This window comes from Amblyomma mixtum, chromosome 8 (genome assembly GCF_055824585.1).
Source record: "Amblyomma mixtum isolate Tamu chromosome 8, ASM5582458v1, whole genome shotgun sequence".
Taxonomy (NCBI): domain Eukaryota; kingdom Metazoa; phylum Arthropoda; class Arachnida; order Ixodida; family Ixodidae; genus Amblyomma; species Amblyomma mixtum.
The window spans coordinates 147,080,544-147,104,654 of record NC_143019.1 but is presented as its reverse complement, the minus strand read 5'-3'; the positions used below and the strand labels follow the sequence as shown (position 1 = coordinate 147,104,654).

Here is a 24,111-nt window from a genome sequence, read left to right as displayed (position 1 = left end):
AAAACCAATCTTGGGAAAGATGGGTGGCCACAGCAACTATTGACTCTGTTGCCGTGTAAGGTAGCGGACGCGATCGGGAGACTGAGTGTGGAAGAACCGGGGGACTATGAGACCGTGAAGGCAAGCCTCCTAAAGAAGTACCGCCTGTCTGCCGAGGCTTTTCGCCAGCGTTTCAGAAAAGCCACTAAGTGTAAAGAAGAATCTTACCTCGAGTGTGGTTATAACTTGAAAACAAACTTAGTGGAGCGGTTAAAGAGCGCAGGCGTTCATGGGGACGCAGGAAAGATCGTGGAGTGCATGTGTCTAGAGCAGTTTTATGACACAATTCCGGATCGAATGCGTTTGTGGATTCTCGACAGGGCCGAGGTAAACACTGTTGAGAAGGCTGCTGAAGTCGCGGAAGAGTATGCGTCACGCCGCGTGTTGCTTGAAGCTAACAAAGAGGGTTCAGCTTAAGTTAAGAACAACGCAGCGAGCTATGGAAAGGAAAATGATAGGTGTAACGTTAAGAGATCGGAAGAGGGCAGAGTGGGTGAGGGAACAAACGCGGGTTAATGACATCCTAGTTGAAATCAAGAGGAAGAAGTGGGCTTGGGCAGGGCATGTAATGCGAAGGCAAGATAACCGCTGGTTCTTAAGGGTAACGGAGTGGATTCCAAGAGAAAGCAAACGTAGCAGGGGACGGCAGAAAGTTAGGTGGGCGGATGAGATTAAGAAGTTTGCGGGAATATGGTGGCCGCGACTGGCGAAGGACAGGGTTAATTGGAGAGACATGGGAGAGGCCTTTGCCCTGCAGTGGGTGTAGTCAGGCTGATGATGATGATGATGATTCCCATAGTGTCATAAGTATTCTATTGCTGTACATATTTTTCAGATAATAAAGCAGAACACTGCATCTTTCCAACAAACATATGTGAACAGAAATATAGACTACAATCTATGTGTCACTTCTCTTGTCACCACTCATGGTTTTTCATTTGTTCCTGATGCACCAAATACTTATGACATGCAATGTTTTCCCTAGCCCCATCATTTTTTCTGTTGTGTCACGAATTGCAGCGTTAATGCTGTATTTTTCTGTGCTTATAATGACATGCATCTTAAGCTCAATGTCAAAACATAAATTGATGGTACTTGTTCATATGTTTTGTTATTTCATTTTTAGTTTCGTTTCTTTTTTAGGAAAATGGATTTGTCCATATTTCTGCCACTAATGTGTAACCCGGGGTGAGGCCTCAGCAGGAAGTATGCTATAGCTTCCTTTTGCCTCATCCCGTGGGCATGTACTGTGTTTCATGTCCGAATAAACCGATTTCATTTGATTTGATTAGTCACTGACCATTTTTCCAAATGGGTCGAGTTCAACCCACTTCGGAAAGTGTCGGCACGAGCGGTCCTGGATAAACTCCAGGAAGTGTTCTGTCGGTTCGGCTTTCCGGAAAGACTGATCACGGACAATGCGTCCTATTTCACTGCTCAGGTGTTCGGTAACACGTGCCGTTCCCTCGGAATCCAGCACTACACCACTTCGCCCTATCATCCCCAGTCCAACTTGGCCGAGCGAATCAATCGAACGCTCAAGCCAATGCTGGCGGCCTTTGCCGAGTGTCAAAAGGATTGGGCAGACCATTTGAGCGAGTTTGCGTTCGCCATCCGAACAGCTGAGAATCGCTCAACTGGTTTCTTTCCCGCCTTCCTCAATTTCGGGGGGGAGCTGGTGAATCCGATGTCAAATGTCGTGCAGAGCCAGCTCGGGGATGAGCAGACGCGGGCAGACTGCTCTGCTTATGCGTCGACGCTTCGGGACTGGCTTTCTGGGGCTCTCAACAGAGCAAGGCAGAGTTTGGCAGCAGCCAGAGCTTAACAGAAGGCTCAGTATGACCGCAAGCACCGCAGCCTGACTTTTCAGGCAGGTGCTCTGGTCCTGAAGCGCAACCACGTTCTTAGCGATGTGAGCAAGGGGTTCTCAGCCTCGCTCGCTCCTAAGTGGCTTGGTGGTCCGTACTGAGTGGTCAGAGTGTGGTTGCCGCTAGCGTACCTGCTGGCGGATCTCCTTACGGGGAAAACCAGCAGTGCCCACATCGCAGACCTGAAGGCCTACGCGTCACAGTCTGACGAGCTTGCGCCGGTACCCATTGGTATCACAGGCAAGCGCAAAGGCACAACTGGTGCTGCGGAACGCAAGCGTACCGCACACAGGTACAATCTGAGGCGACGGTCACCGGTGCAATTGATGCCGGACGGCAGATTCTTCCGCAACCGAAGGCATGCAGCCTCAGCTAGCTGGCGAGCTTTCTTGACAGGCCCTACCCAGGTGAGGCATGGCTCAGTTCCAGCCTTGTGTATTTATTTATTTGTTTGTTTTAGTTAGTTTCTTGTCTCTTTCATTTCCTGTTTGTTCATTCTGTTTTTGTTCTAACGTTTGGAGATGTACACAGGTAATATGCATTTGCGTTCCGTTTTTCTGGACCAGACTTGTACATGCTCGCGGCTGCACTTGTCTTTTGAATGCAGAGTTTGCCTTCTTTTGTACAGCTCGTCTTTTCTCCCCCCCCCCCCCCGTGATTGTGAGTACCCATTAAGGAGCCCGTGTGTCGCAGTGCGAGTTCTGTGTGGCCAGTATGGAGGGGAAGTTGGTGGGGCGATGGGGGAGCAGAAAGTGCATCCTTTAACCCTTGCGTTGGGACGCTTCTGACGAGCGGATCGTTGTAGCCAACCGGCGTCCGTGCAAGTGCCGGTGTGTGTGACTGTGCGCAGAGGCGACGTTTCTCAGTTGTGCGCATCTGCGTGAGCGCGGGGACGAGAAGGACCCCTCGCTGTTCCCACCTCAGGACGGTGCCGAATGCCCGCACCTGTTTCAGCAGGCGCGAAAGGGGTGCCTAGCTGTCTTGTGCCCAAACATGATGTCATGTACGAGGGCACGCGGTTAGTGCTCTGCCGCGGCCCCACTGTCATCAACGGAATGAAGACCACCGTCCGTTGTCGGCCCTCCCAACTCATTCAACTTGAAGTCTGCAAGCAGTGAGTCACTGAGAGGCCCGCTGGGCCGCGCAACCAAACTTTGAGGATGTCATCCACCTGTCACATATTTGTGCAGTTGTATTCACATCGCCTTCTGTGCCATGTATAAAATCTGCATGCTGGTACTTTTGTTTTCTTGAAGCGTATGCAAGTGTTTTCCTCGGTTTGTGTGTGTCTTTGTTTTTTATGTGTACTGATTTTTTTATTTTGGCCGTGTGCTTTGCCGATGGGTAGGAGGGCATTTAAGGAGAGGGGGATGTGGGAATCCTGGCTTTCTGCCGTTGCCTTTGCGCGGCTGTTGCTGGCTTCCCGCGTTGTTTCTCCTCTTTCCCTTGCTCCCGCCTCAGGCGGTGGAGAGGCGACTAAGTGACTAATCACTGTCATTTGGCCACAGCTCCGCCCCGGCTCCCCAAGGGCCTTTGCCATTGGTGCCTTTTGGCAGGAATTCGGGACCTGCTTGGGCGGCCGCGTGCCGCCCGAACGTCCGAACGGGGCCCAGAGAGAGATCCCTCCGAGACAGTGTAAGGTGCGCATGCTACTCTTTGTCCGTGCCGGTTTTTGCTGTTCAGGCCAGTGCATACTCGAGCTCACCAGCACGGGTCCTCTGACCTGCAGCGGCTCAAGCCTGTCCAGCGGGGTCCAGCGACCTCCGACAGGCGTACCTTGCGTTGGTTGCCCACTCTCTCTCGCAGACGGCCCAACGGTCGACACGAGAGAGAGATCACAGCACTGCCGTGGGGACATTCTCCTGCAGCGGCATGCCAGTGGCATGCATTACTGTAGTCGCTTTGTGCGCGCAGCTGAGCCTTGCTCCTCGCGCGTCCCCGGGACAGGGTGACTATTGAGCGTGTGTGTGTGTACCTGCTGGAGGATGACGTGAATGAACATCTCCTTTGTGAACTTGGAGGCCTATTTCTCTGTGGCGAATCGCTCTCCTCTCTGCGGAGGTTGAGTGCGCCGCAGCGGTGCCCCGGGGTGTATGTGTGTGGTGACGGCTGATCGGGGCCCTTGGCTCGCGCCAAGCCCGAACCCGCGGTGGTTGGTGGCCTGTGCCCACTGAGAAACCCACAACTTGCACAAACAGCAGCAGCGGGTGAGCTATGCTGTTCACAGGCCAGGTGCCGTGCCCTCTCACCTCTGGCCTTTATGGTGCACAAAGAGTATGTGAACTACTGTTTGTATTTATTGAAGTACACTGGGTAAAAGAGGCTGCTTTTGATTACCCCTTTACTGTGGAGCCCAATCCACACCTGAAATTGTGGTTGTATTTTTCTTCTGTCATGTTGGTCACGTTCCAATTCTCGGCAAAGTGCAATTTCGCCACTGGACATTTCACTGTGGTGCCGCTGCGCAGTGACATCCTGCCGTCGCTCACAGTCGCAACTGAACTGACATCTGCTTCCGGTGTTTCGACCAGTGAGATGAGGCTGATCATGACGATTTTGACCCTGACACAAACTCAGAATACGGACCCTAGATTGGTTTTCTGTGGACATAAAGCTATGGGCAACACTGGTCCTAGTACGTCTGCAAAGTCATTGTAGTTCTTCAACAGACCACTACAGTTCCACTGTATCTAAAGGCTATTGGTTTATGCACCCGCTGCTCTGGTTTTGTCCCTAGTTGCATGCTCAGGAGAGCTTCTACAATATGCTTATATACATCTGGGGGAGCGTGCGTGTTCAAATTTTCAAAGATGCCTCCACTGGCCCTGCCACCAGAGACAGGTGCCCCCATCTGTGCACCATATAAACAAAATTTGTCAATTAAAATGAAATATTTTTCCTTAGCCTTGGATTCGATAATTTCTTTTTTAAGATTTTAACAAACTTGAGCACACTGGGCATTCACCTTCGCCAGTGGTGTAAATTCTCCTCATCCCCGTTTTGCCTAGGGTGGGGGGTCACAGCACGCGAGTGTCCCCCCCACGATTCGTCCTGGGGCTACTGAGTACCACGATACAAGCAGCGCAGCCAACGCACAGAAGCTGCGGGAGTGAGGAGGCCTCCCACATAACGGCTCACATAGTTGCCAACAATCAAAGGATGGCGGAATGCCATGACTACGTGTGCTTAACTTGAAGCCTCCGCTTTTCTGGCATCGAGTCAACCTCTGACTGGGGCAGGGATGTTACAAGGTAGGTGTGTGGGCACCTGGCAAACCCTCGAAGCTTACTTCGGGGTCTTCATCGGACCTGGCAAACAGCAAGCGAGACAGGCTCCTACGCTGGGCAGACAGACTGGGCCCAGACCAGACTCCCTGGCCTGGTGCTCATTCAGTCGTGCCCATGCAGGCCTGTCTGCTTTTCACTACAAAACCTCGTACTTATAACAAACAAAGCACAACAAGCAGAAAACAGACATAGCAGCTGAAAAAGTTGCAGAAAGCAAGAACCACAAGACCAGGTTCCTACCATCGACAGAGAAGCTGGGCACAAATGAAACAATCAGAGAAAACACAGGACGGGCGCTGCTCCTGTTTTTCATGTTTCTTCTATTTCGTCCTCGTTCCACTGCACAGTGTTAGTCTGATTTGCAGAAAGTGTGAACCAACTAGCCCAGACCTCTTGGAAAAAAAATCGGGCAACTGCATGCCATCCTTTGCAGTGTTTCGTGTCATAAGCATCTAAGGATATCATGCGCCAAGCTCAAGGTGTAGGAAAATTGTTTTCAGGTGAATTTTACAAACCTGTCATCATCGTACTTATTGGTAGTGAGAAAGGAAAGGAACTTCAAAAATGGCTATTAGTGGAAGAGGGTCAGGTAACCTCAGCGACCTTCCTTGCTTGGATCTCGAGGCTCCAAACCCATCAAATAAAAGCCTTCTTCTCAGGAATGAGAAGGCGGCTGACATGTATCACCATATATAACAAGGCGCACAGTCGGAATTAGAGCTTGTCAAGAAAACCTGCTTCCCTTGAAAAGCTAAAAACATTTGAGATATCAATAAGTGCATCCTGACCTAAAAGCAGTGCTGCGTGAATGCTGGTAGCATGAAATAAAATACTATTTCCTCGGTGATTTAAGTTCTCTGCATGAGAATAAGATGTAGCGTACTGTAATTTCATTTCCACATTTTTCACAAATAGATTTGTCTGTTTTTGTCAGTAGGAAGTTGTGTGCAAGGTGTGCACGTCCAATACGGAGACTGCATAGAACTACTTCTATGAAGCGTGCGCTGCTGACTACAGGTTTTCCGTTCACAGGCTTTATCAAATGCATTTTGCTTTTTACTTCACTGCCCCTGGCTTCCTGTCATTTAGCTTTGAGATTACTGTGTTCACACAGTCTCTATGGGGCATGCTGACTTTCTTGATTTCATGATTGCGAGCTTGTGCAGCACATTTGCATCCATTCCAGCATGGCTCGGCACCCAGCACATTTTCAACATATATGTCCCTTTGTTCTGACTTTGTTTCCTCCTAAGGGTTCAACTGCACTTCTGCAACGTAATGCCGTAAGCACGCTAAGTGAATCTGTGCAGGTGATGCTGTTTTGGATGCTGTTATTTATTACTCTGCCTACAGCTACAGAGACTACTGGATAACATTAGGGAGCAGCAAAAATGAATGCACACTCAGGCAGCCGTACTGCTTCTTGCCAGTTTCCTTGTGCAACCATGCTTCCGAAATATTCTGCAGTTTTTGCAAAATTCTGCGCACTTCGCATATTTTTCTTGCACTGCCTGGTATTTCTGTAATATGTGCTGGTGTGGTGTCTGTTTTTTCCTGAAGTTCCTTAAAGGGTCAGTCTACTGAATTTTATCGACCATATTTTCTTTGCGGCAACCGATAGCTCTTTACTCAAATTACCGTTTAGCCAGCTGTGGTGCCAAGGAGTGCGGTAGAACATTTTAAAATAGAATTTATTAATGTGGGAACACATCTGTATGAGATGGTAGTCTCATCTGGCAACCATCTGGATTTCCGCCGCGCGGCGACAAACATGGCGGCGCCCGTCGAAGCCGGACCTCTCGCTTCGAACTGAATGCTCGTTGTTGCTGCCTTTTTCAGTGCGTTCACTGGCCATAAATGGGGCGCCTGTCTTTCGCTTCGTCTCATCTCGCCTATAAAAAAACATATAAGAGACAAATTTGCTTTATTTTAATAATTAGAGTGACGATTCTGCCGCTCCTAGGCTTAAGTGGAGAGTCGGTTTGTTTACAGCAATGGGTCCCGTTCTGACGACCAGATGGTGCCACTATAGGCTGAGTTTAGTTTTGCGTCTCTGCTAGCATACGCTGAACTAAAAGTGGGAATGTGCCTGCGTTTTGCGTACGTGTAACTATAAATATTCATGTGATTTACAGAAAAAGCGAGCGGTACGCCTTCTACAGTTTACTAGAACAAAACGTGCGTTTCTCTGACATTGGGGCATACAAATGGTACGTAGTATATTCACTTATGCTTCTACAAAAAAAGACTACCACTTTCTTGAACAAAATGAACGTTAGGGGTCGCCACCATGCTTTTTACGCGACTTTTAACGCCGAAATAAAATATAAATTCCTGCCTAAACCAGGCGCAGACCCCTCGTTATTGATGTTATAGGGTGCCAACTACCAGAATATGCCATTATTTATACACTCATCTCGGTGAGTAGACTGACCCTTTAACTGGAAGTCACACGCAGTGGGCAGGCTGTGCCAGGGGGGCAGTGGGTCGTGCCCTGAGGACGGCTGTCCAGTGCTCCCAAGTTTTGGCAGCTATCCTCCAAACACTGCCCTGGAGGTGCACCTTGTAACTATGGAATAACAGAGGTGTTTCGACAGAGATCTCATTTTCAGTATGCATGCACTTGTGAGCATTGTTCTTCTGTTTGCTAGGGATGCTTCATTTGTTTCTACATAAAGGCTACTGATGGGGGATGTTCATTATGCTCCGGTTGAAAGACAATGACCTAAGTTGTAAACTGGGTCCAGTCTCTTAAGGCCAATTCACACGACGGTTTGTTAACCCACTGTCCGCGCATCACGTGTTCATACGCCACTAAAAACTTGCCTGCGATCCCAAGACGTCAAGCTGACGCAATGGATCGAAACCACAGACAACGCGCTGGTTGTACCACAGTTGCCAGATTATTTTAGTGTTTGGCAACGCTGGCCGAACCGGTTTTCCCTCCCGACCCATGACTGTGCGATGACAGAAAAGCTCTACTGAAGTGCGGGGGAAGTCCTGCAGAGTGGGTGTGGCCCTTTGTCCAATAGTTCCTGGGCTGCCTTGCTGGCCCAGTTGCCGGAGCTAGTGCGCGCATCTTTGCGGGGGAGAGGCACCTGAGCTTCCTCGCCTGACCAGTCCGCAGCGCACCTCTCAGTCATGGACACGCAATGCGTGGGCTGCGAGTGAACGGACCGTCGTGTGAATCGGCCTTTAAGATACGATGGCCTCGCAGACCCACACACAATGCATCCAAAGTCTAGGATTGAGCACACTACAGGCCAGTAGATGTGTAAAAGGCATGTTCTGTCGGATCCCCAGCGTTTTCGTGACAGTGCTTTGAGTATATTCAGGGACGAGGAAGCTTTCTTTTTGACAATGTTTGTGTGCGACAGGAATGTGAGTTTTCTGTCAAATGTTGTACCCAAAAATTGATGTTCTTGTTTAACTGGAAGTACAATTTCCATTGAAGTGCAGGGTGGGATCTGTTATGGACCAGTTTCTTAAAATGGCCCTGGGTCCACACTGGGCATGAGGAGACAGACTCCAAAAATGATTTTTGAATGATTTAATTAATGAATCTGGCTTGATGCCGCTTACAGGAATGCAGTAGGGCTCGTCCACGTCGGGGCTGAGTCAGCTTGGTGTGGCACGGACTCGACAAATAACTGGATGCCTGCTGTGGCCGGGCTGGGGATTCTTCGTGGCTGTGTGGCTCTCGTTCTCGGCCAGGCGTTGAGTGAGCTGCCAGGTGTTGAAGCGCGCGGTCGGAGGCCGAATGTGAGCGAAGGCTAGACCCCGGGCTCCCTGGTCCATGCGCTGCCCTTCCTCTGTCTGACTCGTCCGCTCGCTCGTATCGTCCCTCTCTGCCCGTTCCTCCCATCTGCTCCCCCCTTTTAGGCCTTTTGCTTCTCTTTTTCTGCCGCCTTTCCATCGCCGTTCTTGCTGGCTGCTCCTCGCCTCCCCCGCGGCGCCGCCCGCCCGCTTCCTTTTGTTTACTCCGCACAGCTCTTCCCTGGGATCCTCATAACAGTGTCAACCCCCCCCCCCCCCCATGGGAGTCGTCAATGGCCACCTTACACGACGCCAAGATGACGCGGTCAGCCACTTCCAGGGAAAGTCACTGACCGGGTTCGTGCTGGCACTGGTGCATGCCTCTTTTGAGCAAGAAAAGAACAGCAACTGTTTGTTGTGAGGAGAACTGAAACCCATTTCTGTCTGCCCAAACTGCGAGTCTGCTTAATGCCAGCTGTATCTGTCACTCACAGGTTGAGAGGTTGCGTGAGAGTCTAATTTTGCCCCCTTTAAGATCATCACGACGTTTGTTTAATTGCCGTAGTATTCAACGCATTCATGGTTCAACCAATGCGTTCAATTCCTCGTTCTTGCCAGCTGCCATAGCCGAGTGGAATGTCCTTCCAGACAGCGTTGTGAATGAAGTTAATTCCCTAAAATTTAAACAGATGTTAATTGATTTATTCCCCAAATGATTCCTGTTGAAGGCCTTTATCTTTTTTTTCTTTTTTTTCTTTCTTTTTCTTGTGTTTACCTACTTACTCGCTTGCTTTTCTTTTGAAGTGTTCACAGCTGTATCTACATGTGTCTAAGTTTATGTTCCAACTTTGTTCTTTGTGACTTGAATACTGTTCGCCCCCCCTTATGTAATGCCCCCTGGGGCCCCTAAGGGTAAATAAATGATGATGATGATGATGATGATAGGCTGGAGGATGTGCATGCTATTGAAGGTCATCGACATATAAAAAATACACAATGGGCTTTGGAACTATCTTGGCTATGGAATTCATCTTCACGACAAACAGGGTAGTGCTGAAAATACACCCCATTTTCCTGAATAAATTTTCCAAAAAGGGTGGAACCTGGCCGTACATGAAATGAACAGTCACACAGAAAATCTTTTATGCAGCTGAGCATCCTTCCACAGATACCTAGGTCTGTTGGTCGTGGAGAATCCCAAACCTCCAGCTGGTATCATACGCCTTCTCCATGCCAAAGAAAACTGCTAGACAGTGTTGCTTGTGAGTGAATGTTTCTCTGACTGTACTTTCAAGGCAGACGAGATGGTCAGTTGTTGAACAAGATTTTTCACATCCACACTGATGGAAGTCTCAAGGAGTTCAAGAGATCCAGCCTAATGTTCACAACACTTTCAAACTATTTAGCAATACAGCTTATAAGGGCTATTGGCCTATAGTTACTAAGGGACGCCGGTGACTTTCCAGGTTTCAGGAATGGTACTACAATGGCTTTCTTCCACTCCTCAGTTGTTTTCCTTGCATGAATAACGTGTTGAAAAAATTCAAAAGTGCCTCTACTGCAGGCTTGGAATAATGGGCAAGCATTCCATAGTGTATTTGGTCGGGTCCTGGAGTGGTTTTCTTCATTGGCAGACAGTACAGTATTGCTTTCTTGGAGTGCAATAAGACTACTGTATTTCCACCTCCACATGTTGGAAGTCTTTGTTTTGTGACTATGTTTACAGTACGAAGGACTTGAAAACGCAGAGAAGTGGCCCCTCAATATGTTCCCCTGTATTTGTGTACCAGGTGTTGTTAAAAGAGGAGTTGCGAAAGGTGAGTAGCTGCCATGTATATCTCAAACTTGCTACCTCATTTTTTTCTATGTTGTTGAGCAGTTCAGAGAAGAGACATAAGCTTGCCGTGATATTTTCTCGGCCTTGCGCCAAATTAACCGCGCCTGTGCTCTTGCCTTTTTGAAAATGATAAGGCTGTCGTGCGTTGGGTCTCTGTGCAACACTCCCCAGGCTTTATTTTGTAGCTTTTTTGCCTCCTTGCATTCTTGTGTGTACCACACTTTGTGGTTCTGGCGGACCACTCCTGAGGATTTTGGAATTGATAGGCGTGTGGCAGAAAGAATATATGCTATGATTTTCTAAAATTGTATCCTCTAAATTGCCTTTTTCTGTAAACAAATGCCCAGTCAGCTCAAATGAGCTTCCAACGTGGTCGCTTAGGAGGGATGACTGCTGGCGAGGATGACAGGCTTATTGTGACAGGGAGATGATCACTTCCATACAAATCATCTAAAATTGTTCCATTTAAAATCGCTAAAAACAGATGGTGAACTTAAAGACGAATTAAACAACTCATTTTCCCCGAAAATGGGGAGCAGTATGTGGGTTTACCACAGTTCAGCAAACAAACATTATTACATCGAATAAAATTCTCTATTATCTGACCTCTCAAAAAGAGGAATGTGCATCGAAGTCTCCAACTACCAGATAAGGCTCTGGCAGTTACAGTACAAGGTTTTCTAAATCTATGTTGGTTACCTTCATATGTGGCTCGAGGTATACGGAGCAGATTGTTGCGCAGAATGGAAAGTTTGGCGAGTTGGAAGCCGTTCATGAAGAAAAATGGGGGCGCAAACAAAACAGAGACAAGGAAAACAGACGACCGGACAAGAGCCTAAGGCGCTTGTCCTGTACCAAGGGCTCTTTTACGTGTGATAACTTGGACTCCAGCGATCACATCTCTGTTGATAGCCATTTGCACCTGTAAAGCAAGATGGTACGTGAAGCTCGGCACCTGCCGCCCGAGTTTCAAGCGATGTTTGGATTACTTCGACCTTCCCCGGGGCACGCGTGAAGGCTGTGCCGCAAGATGTCTGCCCCATCAAGGACCGCCTCAGAGCCACTTTGCCGCCCGCAGCCAGGCGCCGAGGCTTAAACCGAGAGTGGTGCACGACCACTGAACAGCTCACTGAATTGGTCTCGAACATGGTACGACCATCGTTTCCCACCAAGGAGAAGAGATCGGCTCCGTCCGGTAGTTCGTGGACATCGGGGAGGACTGAGGTTAGGCCTGAAGTTCAGCTTCCAGCCGTCTGCCACGCCCGTTGAGAAAGTCGTCATGGCCAGCTCCATCGCCGAACTTGCTTCCCAGGACGACAGGCCTCGGTGTGTGTTTGAATGCGTGGATGTGTTGGAGCACACCTCAGGAGACAAAAGACGGCCGGACAAAGTGGAGCCCTTGGCAGAATGGTTAGTGCAAAACAACCTAAGGATGCTAGTGTCAGATAAGGAAGCTGTTTTCACACTAGTACCAAATGACACGCTGCTATTGAGAAGAACTTCAAGGAAGTATGTGTTCAGGCTCCTGAAGTTAAAGAACGTGCCCTAGACACCCTTGTACACTTGAATCTGCTAAACCTGCACGGAGTGGTAAAAGTGGCTCAACTCGACCGACTTCAAGTATTCTTTTCTGCGAAAACACACAAACCTCACATACCATTCTGAGCCATCGTGTCGAAATGAGGATCTTGGCAGATCGTGTCGATGCATTTGCAGAGGCACCTTTCTAAATTGGTACACACAGACCCTTTTGAGGTTCCTCACTCGGAATCAATTGTTACCTTCCTCAGAGACCATAATCCCGGCACAGCTTCCAGCTTCAGTATAGACATAGAAGACATGTATTACTCTTTGCCACATAATAGTAAAATCATGCATCACAGAGGAGAATGATGAAATGAAGTTTGTGAATGATTCAGGTGTTTTGTTAGAAGTTTTTGGCAACTTTTGATTGTGTACCTGCGTCCCACAATATTAGGGTGGGGAGATAAGATACAACTACATAAGTCGAGAATTTGCATCGGGTGGCCGGTGGCACCCATTTCGAGTAGTACTTTTATGAGCGAAGTGGATCGTGTTCTCTGCCAAAGATTGGAAGGCTTACACAAAGGCATTTTTCAATATGTCGATGATTTTCTGATCTTGGTTGATAATGCGGAGTTCAATAACAGCATTTTGAAAACCTTCAAAGAGTGTGGATCGGTATCAATTTTACCCCAGAGGTTCCAAAAGGCAATGAGCTACAGTTTCTTGATCTCAAGTTGCACTTCAGTTCTAGGCATGTTTGCTGGCAGTACTGACCTTGGTCAAAAAACCAGTGCTCAACTACAACTGCGAGCATTCCAAACTAGTCAAGAATAGAATAACTGTTTCTTGTCTCAAATTGAGCTTAACAAAATCTTGCCTTCATGGTCTATGCAGCAGCTTCAATGCCCAAGTTTCCAGATTGATAAAAGCAGGCTACCCTAGCAGTGCCATATCCCAGTCCTGTATGAAGCTAATGATGCGGGTAAAAGGCCGCTCATCCCCCACCGAAGAAAACTCGAAGAAGCGCGCTGTCACAGCTTTCATTCACCGCTTATCCCATGGGTTAAGACAAGCTGCAAAAAGATATGATTAGGAGTAGCCCTATCTGCCCCCCTGAGATCAGGAAGACTTTGCCCTCTTGTGCAAAAGAAAGGCGGAGAGTGTTGACGATAGTTCCTGTGCATCCAAAGCGAAGCATAAGTGAGATGTCAAACTGGTGTTGTGTATAAAATTCCGTTCCTGTATGGGTTAGTGTAAAAAAAAAAAAAGGCGCTCATCCTGTTGTCTTCTTTCCTTGACTCCGTTTTGTTTGCGGCCCCCCTTTTTCTTTAGGAAGATTGTTATGGTTTTATATGTAAGCAGCATGGCTGCTACAGCCTCCAATTAAGTTTTATTTTTATTTATTTATTTACAGAAGACTGCTGGCTTTATTGCAAAGCCTTAAGCAGGAGTGGGTGTAAAATACACTTTGACAAAAAGAAAAACCTCCTTGAGGCACACGCAACTCAGCACACAATACCGAAAAAAATGAACGACGAAAAGAAACAACATTACACAATATTAGACGAATCTCGCGTCAAAATGAGCACTGGGGGAAAGAAAAAAAAGGAAATGTTGAATGCTGCAAAATTGTTACAAATTCCTAAGCGACGCCATAAACGACTCCACAGTAGAAGCCTCTACAATATTCGCTTTGAGGACATTCCATTCCCGCACAGTACGGGGGAAGAAAGAATTCTTGTATGTTTCAGTGTGGCATGAGTATTCCTTCACTTTTAAAGAATGGTAGGATCGTGTCGAACGACCCGGGACGAGCTCAATGTACTTGCTGCTGTTAATTCCTAATTTGTTGTGAACAATCATGAACATATATTTAAGCCTCTCGCGGTATCTCCTGAGCTGCAAAGACTCCAAATTTGCTTTCTCAAGTAGCATGGTAGGGGACGTCTGCCAGCTGTATGACTTACAAATAAATCGCACTGACTTTCTTTGAATACTTTCGAGTGTTTTAATGTTTTCTTTTGTATAAGGGTCCCACACAACAGAGGCGTATTCTAAAACAGGTCGGATAAAAGTTTTGTAAGCTAGTAACCTAATTTCCGGCGTGGAGTACCGGAGAGATCTTCTTAAAAAGCCAAGTTTTTTCATAGCTTTATTTTTAATATTAGAAATGTGTTTGTTCCACCGTAGGTCAGAGCTAATCGTTAATCCCAAGTACTTGTAGCTGTCCACGGTAGACAGGGGATGGTTATTAATAGTATAGGCAAAACTTAATGGCTGCTTCTTCCGCGTGATAGACATTGAAACTGTTTTTTTAGTATTAATACTCATCTGCCACGTTGAGCACCAATCATGAATTTTAGCCAAGGCGTCATTAAGAAAAAGCTGGTCAGCAGGAGTTCGTATTTCATGATATAATACACAATCGTCGGCAAACAGCTTGATTTTGACAGGAATTTCTTTAACAATGTCATTTATAAAAATTAAAAAGAACAATGGCCCAAGTACTGAGCCTTGTGGGATACCGGAGCTTACTAAAGCTGGGCTCGAACATGCATTGCCGATTGATATGGACTGAGATGTGTTAAGTTGTACTTCATGAGCTGCGACTCCACTTCATACTATAATGGCGACTCTGCCCGAAAGACTGGTCGCCTGCTCTCGGTCGCGGCGGAAAACTACAATTCTTCAGCACATTTGTGTGCTGGGGACCGAAATTCATTACTTGAGTGCTAACAGTGACAGTGAAGCAAAGATTTCTTTTATGTCGCTTAACTTTCCCAAAAGTCCCCTGCAATCCCAATGTACTGTGAAAGCCATTTTAATTTATATATGTAAAGTGGAAAAACTGGACTAGGTTTTTGTTGGCCCTGTGAATCGGAGCCTGTCTTTTTTTTTACCAATCCAAGGAGCCCCATCGTCCATCCGACGTGGAGGGTCATGTCCATCGCTTCCGCAGAGGCGGCGCTGGACGGCCCTGCAGGAGGCATGTTGATTTTCGAGTAAGACCTCGACCTGGTCCTTTGGGGCTGACGGAGTACTCCACATGGGGGCGTGGATGGCCCCACCACAGGCTCACTGCGTGTGCAGGTGCCGGAGGACGGTGCCACACCCCCGCACCACATCGATGAAGTTTGTTTTTCCAGTGGTATGTGAAAGTCGCACCTCTTTGTAAAAGATATTTTTTTGAGAGTGATGATTTCTTTTTCAGTCTTCCATGTTGGGCAAGACCTGAAATAGGCAGGGTGATGCCTTTCACAGTTTGTGCAGTGCAGTTTGTACTGCTTCATAGTTTTCAGAAACATAGCCATGTGAGGCACATTTCACGCACTCCTTTCGACCACGGCAATTCTGCGACCCATGGCTGTATCGCTAGCAGTTAGAACACCTTCTAGGCTTTGGAACATAGTGTCGGACTTTGATGTTTAGGTAACCTACCTCAACGTAATCGGGGAGTGTGCTCCAGTTGAAGGTGAGGACGAGATGCTTTCTTGGTATTTCTTTGTTTTCTTTCCTAATTTTGATGCATAGGACATTGATGACATTTTGGTCTCTGAGCCCCTCCAGCATTTCTGCTTCAGTGAGCTCAAGAAAGTCAGATTCGGATATCACTACTCGGATGGTATTTAGAGCTTTCATGCGGTTACTCAAAACAGGTATGTCCAATAGTATTAAGACTATGTTGGACAGTTTCGAGTACTGGACATTGTCTCTGATTTCTAGAAGGAGATCACCACCGGGCATTTCTGTCAATTTGTATCCAGTGCCCAAGGCATCGGTGAGACATTTGGAAACCAAGAACAGAGACACTGTTCTGGGAGTTTTTTCAGTTTTGTCACTGTGGATAACATGATACTTTGGGAAGGTCTCCTTCATTTTTTGGAAGCACTGGGCTGTTATTCCTCTCCAATCATTATCTGAGGTAAGGAAGAAATGCGTGTTTCGGCCACAGTGCCAGCCACCCACCATGGAACCCAACGAGGGGACGGGACAAGAACTTGCCCACAACAGCTGTACACCACTGCTATAACCAAATACGGGCAACTCAGGGTAGTTCCACCACACAGGGCTAACCCTTGCCGCCAGGAAAGAAGGAAAAACAAAGAAGAGACGAGGAGACAGGAAAGTTGTGAGAAAGAAAACAGGAAAGTGAAAGATGAAGAGGAGGACAGCAAAAGGCAAACTGCCGATTTCCCCTGGTTGGTTCAGGCTGGAGGTGCCGTCTACAGGAAACGGAGGCCAAAGTGGTGTGTTGCCTCGACCGAGGGGCCATAAAGGTCCTAACGCTCAGCATCAGCTCAAGCACCAGGATCCCCTTTTTCCCTGGACACGGCTGAGCCACGCACGACTCCGTGGTGACGCATCGCTCACCATCATCACCCCCCTGCGGGGATGTCCCTGCGGATGCTCAGGAACCCGTGGTGTCGCCACTCACCAACATCTGCATGTAGCAGATGCCCCTGTGGGGTCCAGCATTTCGTGAGGCATAAAAACAACGGCTTTAGCGCAAGCATAAGCTGCTCCCCTCGTAAGCGCACTAAGATACTTAGAATGCACTATAAGCGCATTTTTATGGACTTAGCATTACTTACGTGGTGAGGAGACTTCGTACATCAGTGAGAAACATGGAAACATATCATTTCCAGCCCCCCTCCAAGCAGGGCTGGTAGCTTTATAAAGTCCACACATTCTCCAGTTCCCAAGAGAGGGATTCGCATCTGCATGGGTCAGGCAAAGTAAGTCCGAAAATACATCATTATCATCAGCCTTACTATGCCCACTGTACGGCAAAAGCCTCTCCCATGTCTCACCAATTAACCCTGTCCTTTGCCAACTACGGCCACCGTATTCCCGCAAACTTCTTAATCTCATCCGCCAACCCAACTTTCTGCCATCCCCTGCTATGTTTGCCTTCTCTAGGAATCCACCCCCATTACCCTTAAGAACCAGCGGTTATCTTGCACGCCCTGCCCAAGCCCACTTCTTCCTCTTGATTTTGACTAGGATGTCATTAGCGCGCGTTTGTTCCCTCACCCACTCTGCCCGCTTCTGGCTCTTAATGTTACACCCATCATTTTTCTTTCCATAGCTCACTACGTTGTCCTTAACTTAAGCTAGTAGGACCCAGGCCGTGCTGTGCTGGCCTTAGACCTGAAGCGGGCTTTCGACAACGTGTCATATGATGTATCTTAAAGGTCCTGGTGAGGTCACACTGTGGCCAGTGCACTTCTCTCAGATCGAACCACTACCCTGGGCATAGGAGACGTGCTGAATGTCCTCCTGGTTCAAGACAGCTCTCAGACTGCTCCTGTACAACATGGCAGAAGAGCTGGTGGAAGATCAGAGGACTGGCCAGCTCATGTATCTTCAAGACACGGAACAGGCCGGACCGTTCTGCGCCAACCTGGACCCGACCACTCCGTTACAACAGAGGTACCACACCATCCCGCCCAAACGCACAGCAGAAGATCAGAGACGCGCTAGTCCTGAAGAGCATGCACCCCGGGCTCCACGCTGGCCGTAGGACAGCCAGAATCAAGGCACTCATGTGGCAATACGACTCTGACCAAAACGTCCTATGTGTCGATGCGGTGAAATACCCATACGGCATAGACGCTAGTGGTTACAAATGCTACTGGCTCATTTCAGATTGAGGGCTCCGTTCGAGGCATGAGCTTGAGCACGATGGCCATCGCTTCCACACACCACATGGCCACACCTGACGAACACCATGCCAGTCCAACATATACAATGATTACAGACTCACAGGCTGCCTTTGTGAAGGGTACTTTGCAGGCTGCACACACATGCTATCCCCAGTCAATCTCGATATATTGTTAGGAACCCTGGTCCCGCCTCCCTTCCTTGCCCGAGCAGCAACCTTGTGCACACTCACATAACAGAATATCACCACACACAAACACTGTCACCACCACACCCAACAATGACCAATGCCAAAGCTGTGGCATGGCCTCAACTTCAGACTCACACGTATATCACAAACCCCACTCTCTGCCTGAAAGAATGCCAACCTTCACTGTATCATTCCATGTGGGCCTACACCCGGCGGTGTTCCCCCAATTGTGTAGCTTCTATTCGGATGGACAAATGCAAAAATTGTGATGCGAAAGCCGATCTAAATCATATGATCTGGAACTGCCCGCAGTCCCTACCCGCGAGTCAATTCATTACTGACTCTAATCATTGGGAGGCTCTATTGCTCAGCCCCGACCCGGGGACACAGATCAAGCTCCTCCAGCTAGCTGAAGACGCCCCGCCGTTTAAGCGGGGGGCGACTTCGGGTCGCTCCTCTATATCCGCTGGAAATAAAGTTCCCCCACCACCCATAACCGAGCAGTGGCAAACGGGGACATGGGCTGAGTCTTGAGACCGCTCTGAGCATTATGCCAGCGACAGCTCCTCTCACTGGGCCTGCAGGATCGGCACATGGAGCCCTGCACTCGTGCAATTTTACAAGTTCTCCCTCCTCCACAGCTGTTAGGACCCCTTGGCACACACTTAGAGCAGGTTTGGCAGCCGCAGCAACTCTGTGAGCCATGGCAAATCTCTGACATTTGAAACAGCAATGGGGTATGCAGGGCGTGACATTTATTTTCATGTAGCCAACTTCTGTTGAGTCATCATGCTGTGCTTGGTAGGGAGTTCTCATTCTTCAGAATTTTTATTTGGTGAACATTTATGCGCGGAAAATTGGGCGTGTTGGTACATGACTTGAATAAATAAATAGCAGCGCAAGGAGACAAGGACAAGAAGAGACAACGCCGTCCTTGTTGTCTCTTCTTGTCCTTGTCTCCTTGCGCTGCTATTTATTTAAACATTTATGCCATTTTGAACAGTGTTTCTTCTTAGTGATATGGAGAAAATATTTTTCCCGCAGGAAAAAATGTTTGTGAGTTTCAAGTGCTTAAACAGCCAATGGCTGTTTAGGTCCGCACCCGTAGCTCAAAGCATCTGTCAGATATTCTTCAACAAGGAAAATGGCTCCTATTCCAGCAGGTTTTCCTTCTACTTTGCTGTGGAGAAAGTTTTTCTGTTTTCTGAAAGACCTGGGCAGTTAAATCGGTCTGCACCCCTTTTGAGGGCCATCACTTGGTGCAAAAGGGGGCGAAGGTACCTGTTGTTCAGCCATGATGCCAGCTATAACCAAACATGGTTATAGCTGGTTATAACCATGGTTATAGCTGGTTATAACCAAACATGGTTATAGCTACTTTGGGCAGTTAGCCATAACCTTAGAAGAATTGAAAAGACGGGAAAGTGGAAGATTGACAAGAAAAGGCCCCTGCCCTGCCCGTGGGACGCATTGGCTCGACCACCAGGATCCCCTTGGAAGCAGCCACGCACGGCAAGATATGGGTGGGCTCGTGAACCCACTTGGTTGTTAGTTTGCCTCATACAAAGCGTCTTGTCTTGCAAATGGAACACATCTCAGCTGTTCAAATCAGCCACGCACTCTGCCGGACCACAGCCCAGAAAGCCACAAAAAGTGCTGGTCCTTTGGAAGACCCGTACGAGGCGTTTGCAGATTAAGCTTGCGTGGCGGCGTCCGCACCTTCGCCACATGGCGGTGGTCAAGCAGAGCAATCAAATCGGCGGCCCCACATGCAAACAGGCTATCAGGCAACAATGAAAAACATATAATATTTTGCGGCGACAGTCGCTTCATCGCGTTCGGTAGCGTTCACAGGAGCTGCTTCCTGCAAAGACCGCAAAGTGATGAGAATCAACGCACCGCGTCCCTACTTCCTGAGATCTGACTTCGTTACCGCTGCGGTTTCTGTCTACACTTGCGGTCCGCGGCTGGAAAACGCATACTTAATCTATGCTGTATTTTATGCGCAAGTTATGAGTACCGCAGTGAACGCTCTATTCCCACCAGCAAACGAATGAAGGCATTACCTGTGTGGACATGCTGTCGATGCAGCCCAGACAGAAACGAGACGACAGCGGCCGCTGCTCAAACGACGACTCCTCTCACAGCGAGTACCCGAGAAACTGCACAGCTCCGCGCTTCGCCGATTCAAGGGAGACACTGGCCGTTCACAACACAAGCGCAAGTTGCTACACGGAACTATGAAAGAACACCATAGCCATAGACATGGCCATAGTATAGTGCCTAGAATAGTATATTCTAGACTGCACTGCGTCGATATAGTGCCTAGAATATAACGGCCTATTTCGACGTCAGTTCCACGGCTTCGCTCGGGAGCATGGAGGAAGGAAAGAATTAAGGAGAGGCCCTGACGTCACTTTTTGTGAAGCCACCCCGCAACCGGAAGTTGGCTCGGCTCTCCTCACTATCTTCTTTCTCCACCGAGCTACGGGGCGGGTAACGCGCGCGGCTCGCAAGCGCTTCGTAAAAGAAAGGTATAAAAAAAACCGCGCCGCTCGCCGCTACACTCCTACACCTCCCTCCCCGCAAACACGCACCTAGACACAGACCGGCGCACAGGTGCGGTGAACCTTTTCCGACGCCAGGCGAAGAAAGACGACATTACGCGCCGCTTATAGCTCAGCTCACCATCCTCATCGGGCTACCCGCCGTGTGGCCTTCGAAACGCGAGCTCAGCATCGCCGAGATCGGCTTCATGTTTCTGTGCTGCTTGGTGAGGTGCGAAAGCTCGCTGATCAAAACAATCAACGCTTCTTCGCGTGTCGAAGCGCGGTTCCGGATTGCCACCTTTTCGCGAGATTCATTTCAATCCATCGATCGCTCCGCGTAACGACACCAAGTTTGACGAACAAAATATCAAATGAGCGGTTATTTGCTGCATTTAAAAGCAATCTTAGATGCGTGCGTAACGTCACGACGCCAGGCATGTAGACTTTAACACGCAAGGCCGAACACACCGTGCCGAAAGCCCGTCCACCGCCACCGAGAAACACTCGGGCCCCTAGCAACAACGACGCTAACGACGTCGTACGCCGTTGCTAGTGGCCCGAGTTTTCTTAGCAACAACAACAACGTTGCTAGTGGCCCGACTTTTTAAGCCTAAATTTTGACGTCACTTCCGCCACATTCTTGCCAATGCATTGGGAATACGAAGGGCCTCTCCTTAGTGTTCCTTCCTCCATGGCTCGGGAGGCTTCCTCCAAGATGCCTTGCATTGCCTTGGTGTGTCTTATAGAAAAATAGCGGTATGGCACGGTTATATTAACTCTATGTATCGCGTGCTGCGTAAATCAAAGAAAATCAAAAAAAGTTCTCTCGGCCTAACCGCACGTTTGTTCGGGCTCAAATTTCGCCTAGAGGTTGAATTTGGTGATCAGTTTTGTTTTATACATCATTTACTTGGGGTACTTGCCTGATTCGGCCAGAATTTATTCGAAATTTCCATCGTCTGCGGCGACGGCGAACCACAACCGAAAGACTTCACAGCAATGGTACCCGTGACGCCATCTGGCAACCACCGGAGAAAGTTGGTGAGCAAATCATCTTTGCTTGGTGCTCTCTGCTGCGAAGCAGCGCAAGACATCACCGAAAAATGCGGTCGTACAGCGATCAAGAGAAGGCCATGCCCGTGACTTGGCTATGTGAGTAAAACTCCTCCACCCCCGCCACCCGCCGCCCACCCCGGTAGAGGGCTCGTTTACATAGGGCATTATGAGGGTACAACAAATATGAAGTACTAAGAGGTATTTGGAAAGGAATAATGGTGCCGGGACTTACTTTCGGCAATGCGGTTCTGTGCTTAAGGGCAGAAGTTCAGTCGAGATTAGACGTAAATCAGAGAGCTGTTGGAAGATTAGCACTAGGTGCCCACGGCAAAACCACAAACGAGGCAGTACAAGGGGATATGGGCTGGGCATCGTTCGAGGCACGGGAAGCTAAGAGTAAAATACTATATGAAGAACGCCTGAGGAAATTGGACGATAACAGATGGGCAGCTAAGGTATTTAAATATTTATACAGAAAGAACGTTGACTCACAGTGGCGGAAAAGAACTAGAAAACTAACCAGTAAGTATGCCGGTCATGAGGACGGAGAAAGAAAGAGCATTAAACGACAGGTTAAAAACGCGGAAGTTACAAATTGGATGAATTCAATGGAAAAGAAACATAGTGTAGAACTATATCCATTCTGGAAAAGGCAGATCAGGAAAGAATTTTTCTATGATAACTCAAGAGGCAGTGCCCTACTTTTTGAAGCTAGATCAGGGTGTCTTAGAACGCGCAGCTACAAAAAGAAATTTAACGAAGAAGATGACACATGTGCAGTGTGTGGTAGATCTGTGGAAACAATTGAACACATCATAATCAAATGTGATGGTATCCATCCGGATGTTGATGCAGGCACAGTCACTCTTTCTGAGGCCCTAGGGTTTAAAGATAACAATGGTCATGTAAATAAATCTGCAGTGGAAGTCAGCAAAAAGCGATTGGAGGATTGGTGGCGGAAAAGCAGAGATGTGGCATAAAGTTAGAATAGTAGGAAACCGTAGGCAAAGGTGATGGAGAATCTTAATGAGAATTTCCAACACAGTAAACAACAAAAAATAATAATAAAGAAAAGCTGAGCATGGTGGCAATTGCCACCACCCCGTTTCAAAGGGGATGCTCCTATCCATCCATCCATGCGAGATGGCGCCACGGGTACCATTGCTGCGAAGCTTTTCGGTTTTGGTTCGCCGTCGCCGCAGACGATGGGGATTTCCAAATAATTCTGACCGAATCAGGCAAGTACCCCATCTAAATGTTGTATAAAACAAACTGACCACCAAATGCAACCTCTGGGCGAAATTTGAACCCGAACGAACGTGCCGTGAGGCCGAGAGAATTTTTTTCGATTTTCTTTAATTTACGCAACAGTCAGAATTATTTTAATTGTTAATGGATTACTTCAATTCCAAGGAATTATCGATTAAAAAGAAATTATGGGGAAAAATGAATGGGAAAAAATAAACGGGCATAAAGATTAGAGAATTGAACACAAGAATTGATTGATTTTGCAATGCGGGAACTTTGGATACCATTAGCAAGGGAACCTGCCGGTAGCAATTATGTAATTGTGGAGGAAATCGCAAACTTGATGCAATGCGAAACCTCCGGCCATGGAGGAAGATGCCTCTGGCGTGAGTCCGAAGGAGAGAAGGAACGGAACCGACAAAGTGAATCCCATTCGAGTAATTGGAATTTCCCCTGTGCAAAGGAATTTCCCCTGAAGTGTAAACCTCCGGCAATACCGACTGTTGCGTAAATCAGAGAAAATCGGAAAAAAATTTTCTCGGCCTAACCGCACGTTTGTTCTAGTTCAAATTTCGCACAGAGGTTGGATTTGGTGGTCAGTTTTGTTTTATACTGCATTTAGATAAAGTACTTGCCTAATTCGGTCAGAATTAATTGGAAATCCCCATCGTCTGCGGCGACGGCGAACCAAAACCAAAAAGTTTCGCAGTTTTGGAACCCGTGGCGCCATCTCGGAACCACCGGAGAAACGAGCCCTCTACCGAGGTGGGTGGCGGTGGGGTGGAGTTGGACTCGCATAGCCAAGTCACGGGCATGGCCTACTCTTGATCGCTGTACGATCGCATTTTTCGGTGATGTCTTGCGCTGCTTCGCAGCAGAGAGCACCAAGCAAAGATAATTTGGTCACCAACTTAGCACAGCTGGGTTTCTCCGGTGGGTGCGAGATGGCGCCACGGGTTTCATTGCTGCGAAGCATTTCGGTTTTGGTTCTCCGTCGCCGCAGACGATGGGAATTTCCAAATAATTCTTACCGAATCAGGCAAGTAGCCCACGCAAATGAAATATAAAACAAAACTGACCACCAAATGCA

The 24,111-nt window shown here is 48.1% G+C and overlaps 1 protein-coding gene across 11 annotated transcripts in view; it reads right to left on the bottom strand.

Moving 5' to 3' along the window:
• The window catches only part of LOC149334726 (coiled-coil domain-containing protein 9-like), a 130,298-nt gene extending 109,844 nt beyond the window's left edge, over positions 1-20,454 (bottom strand). For 10 of the 11 annotated variants that reach the window (XM_089555330.1, XM_089555324.1, XM_089555320.1 and 7 more), the window contains exon 1: positions 20,235-20,454. In XM_089555330.1, coding sequence (XP_089411456.1) covers positions 20,235-20,246 — 12 coding nt within the window. In that variant the 5' untranslated portion in view covers positions 20,247-20,454. Of the gene's footprint in view, positions 1-16,906; positions 17,033-20,234 lie in introns of all 11 variants that reach the window. The other variant, XM_089555323.1, reaches the window with a different exon arrangement.
• Positions 20,455-24,111: the final 3,657 nt, after the last annotated feature.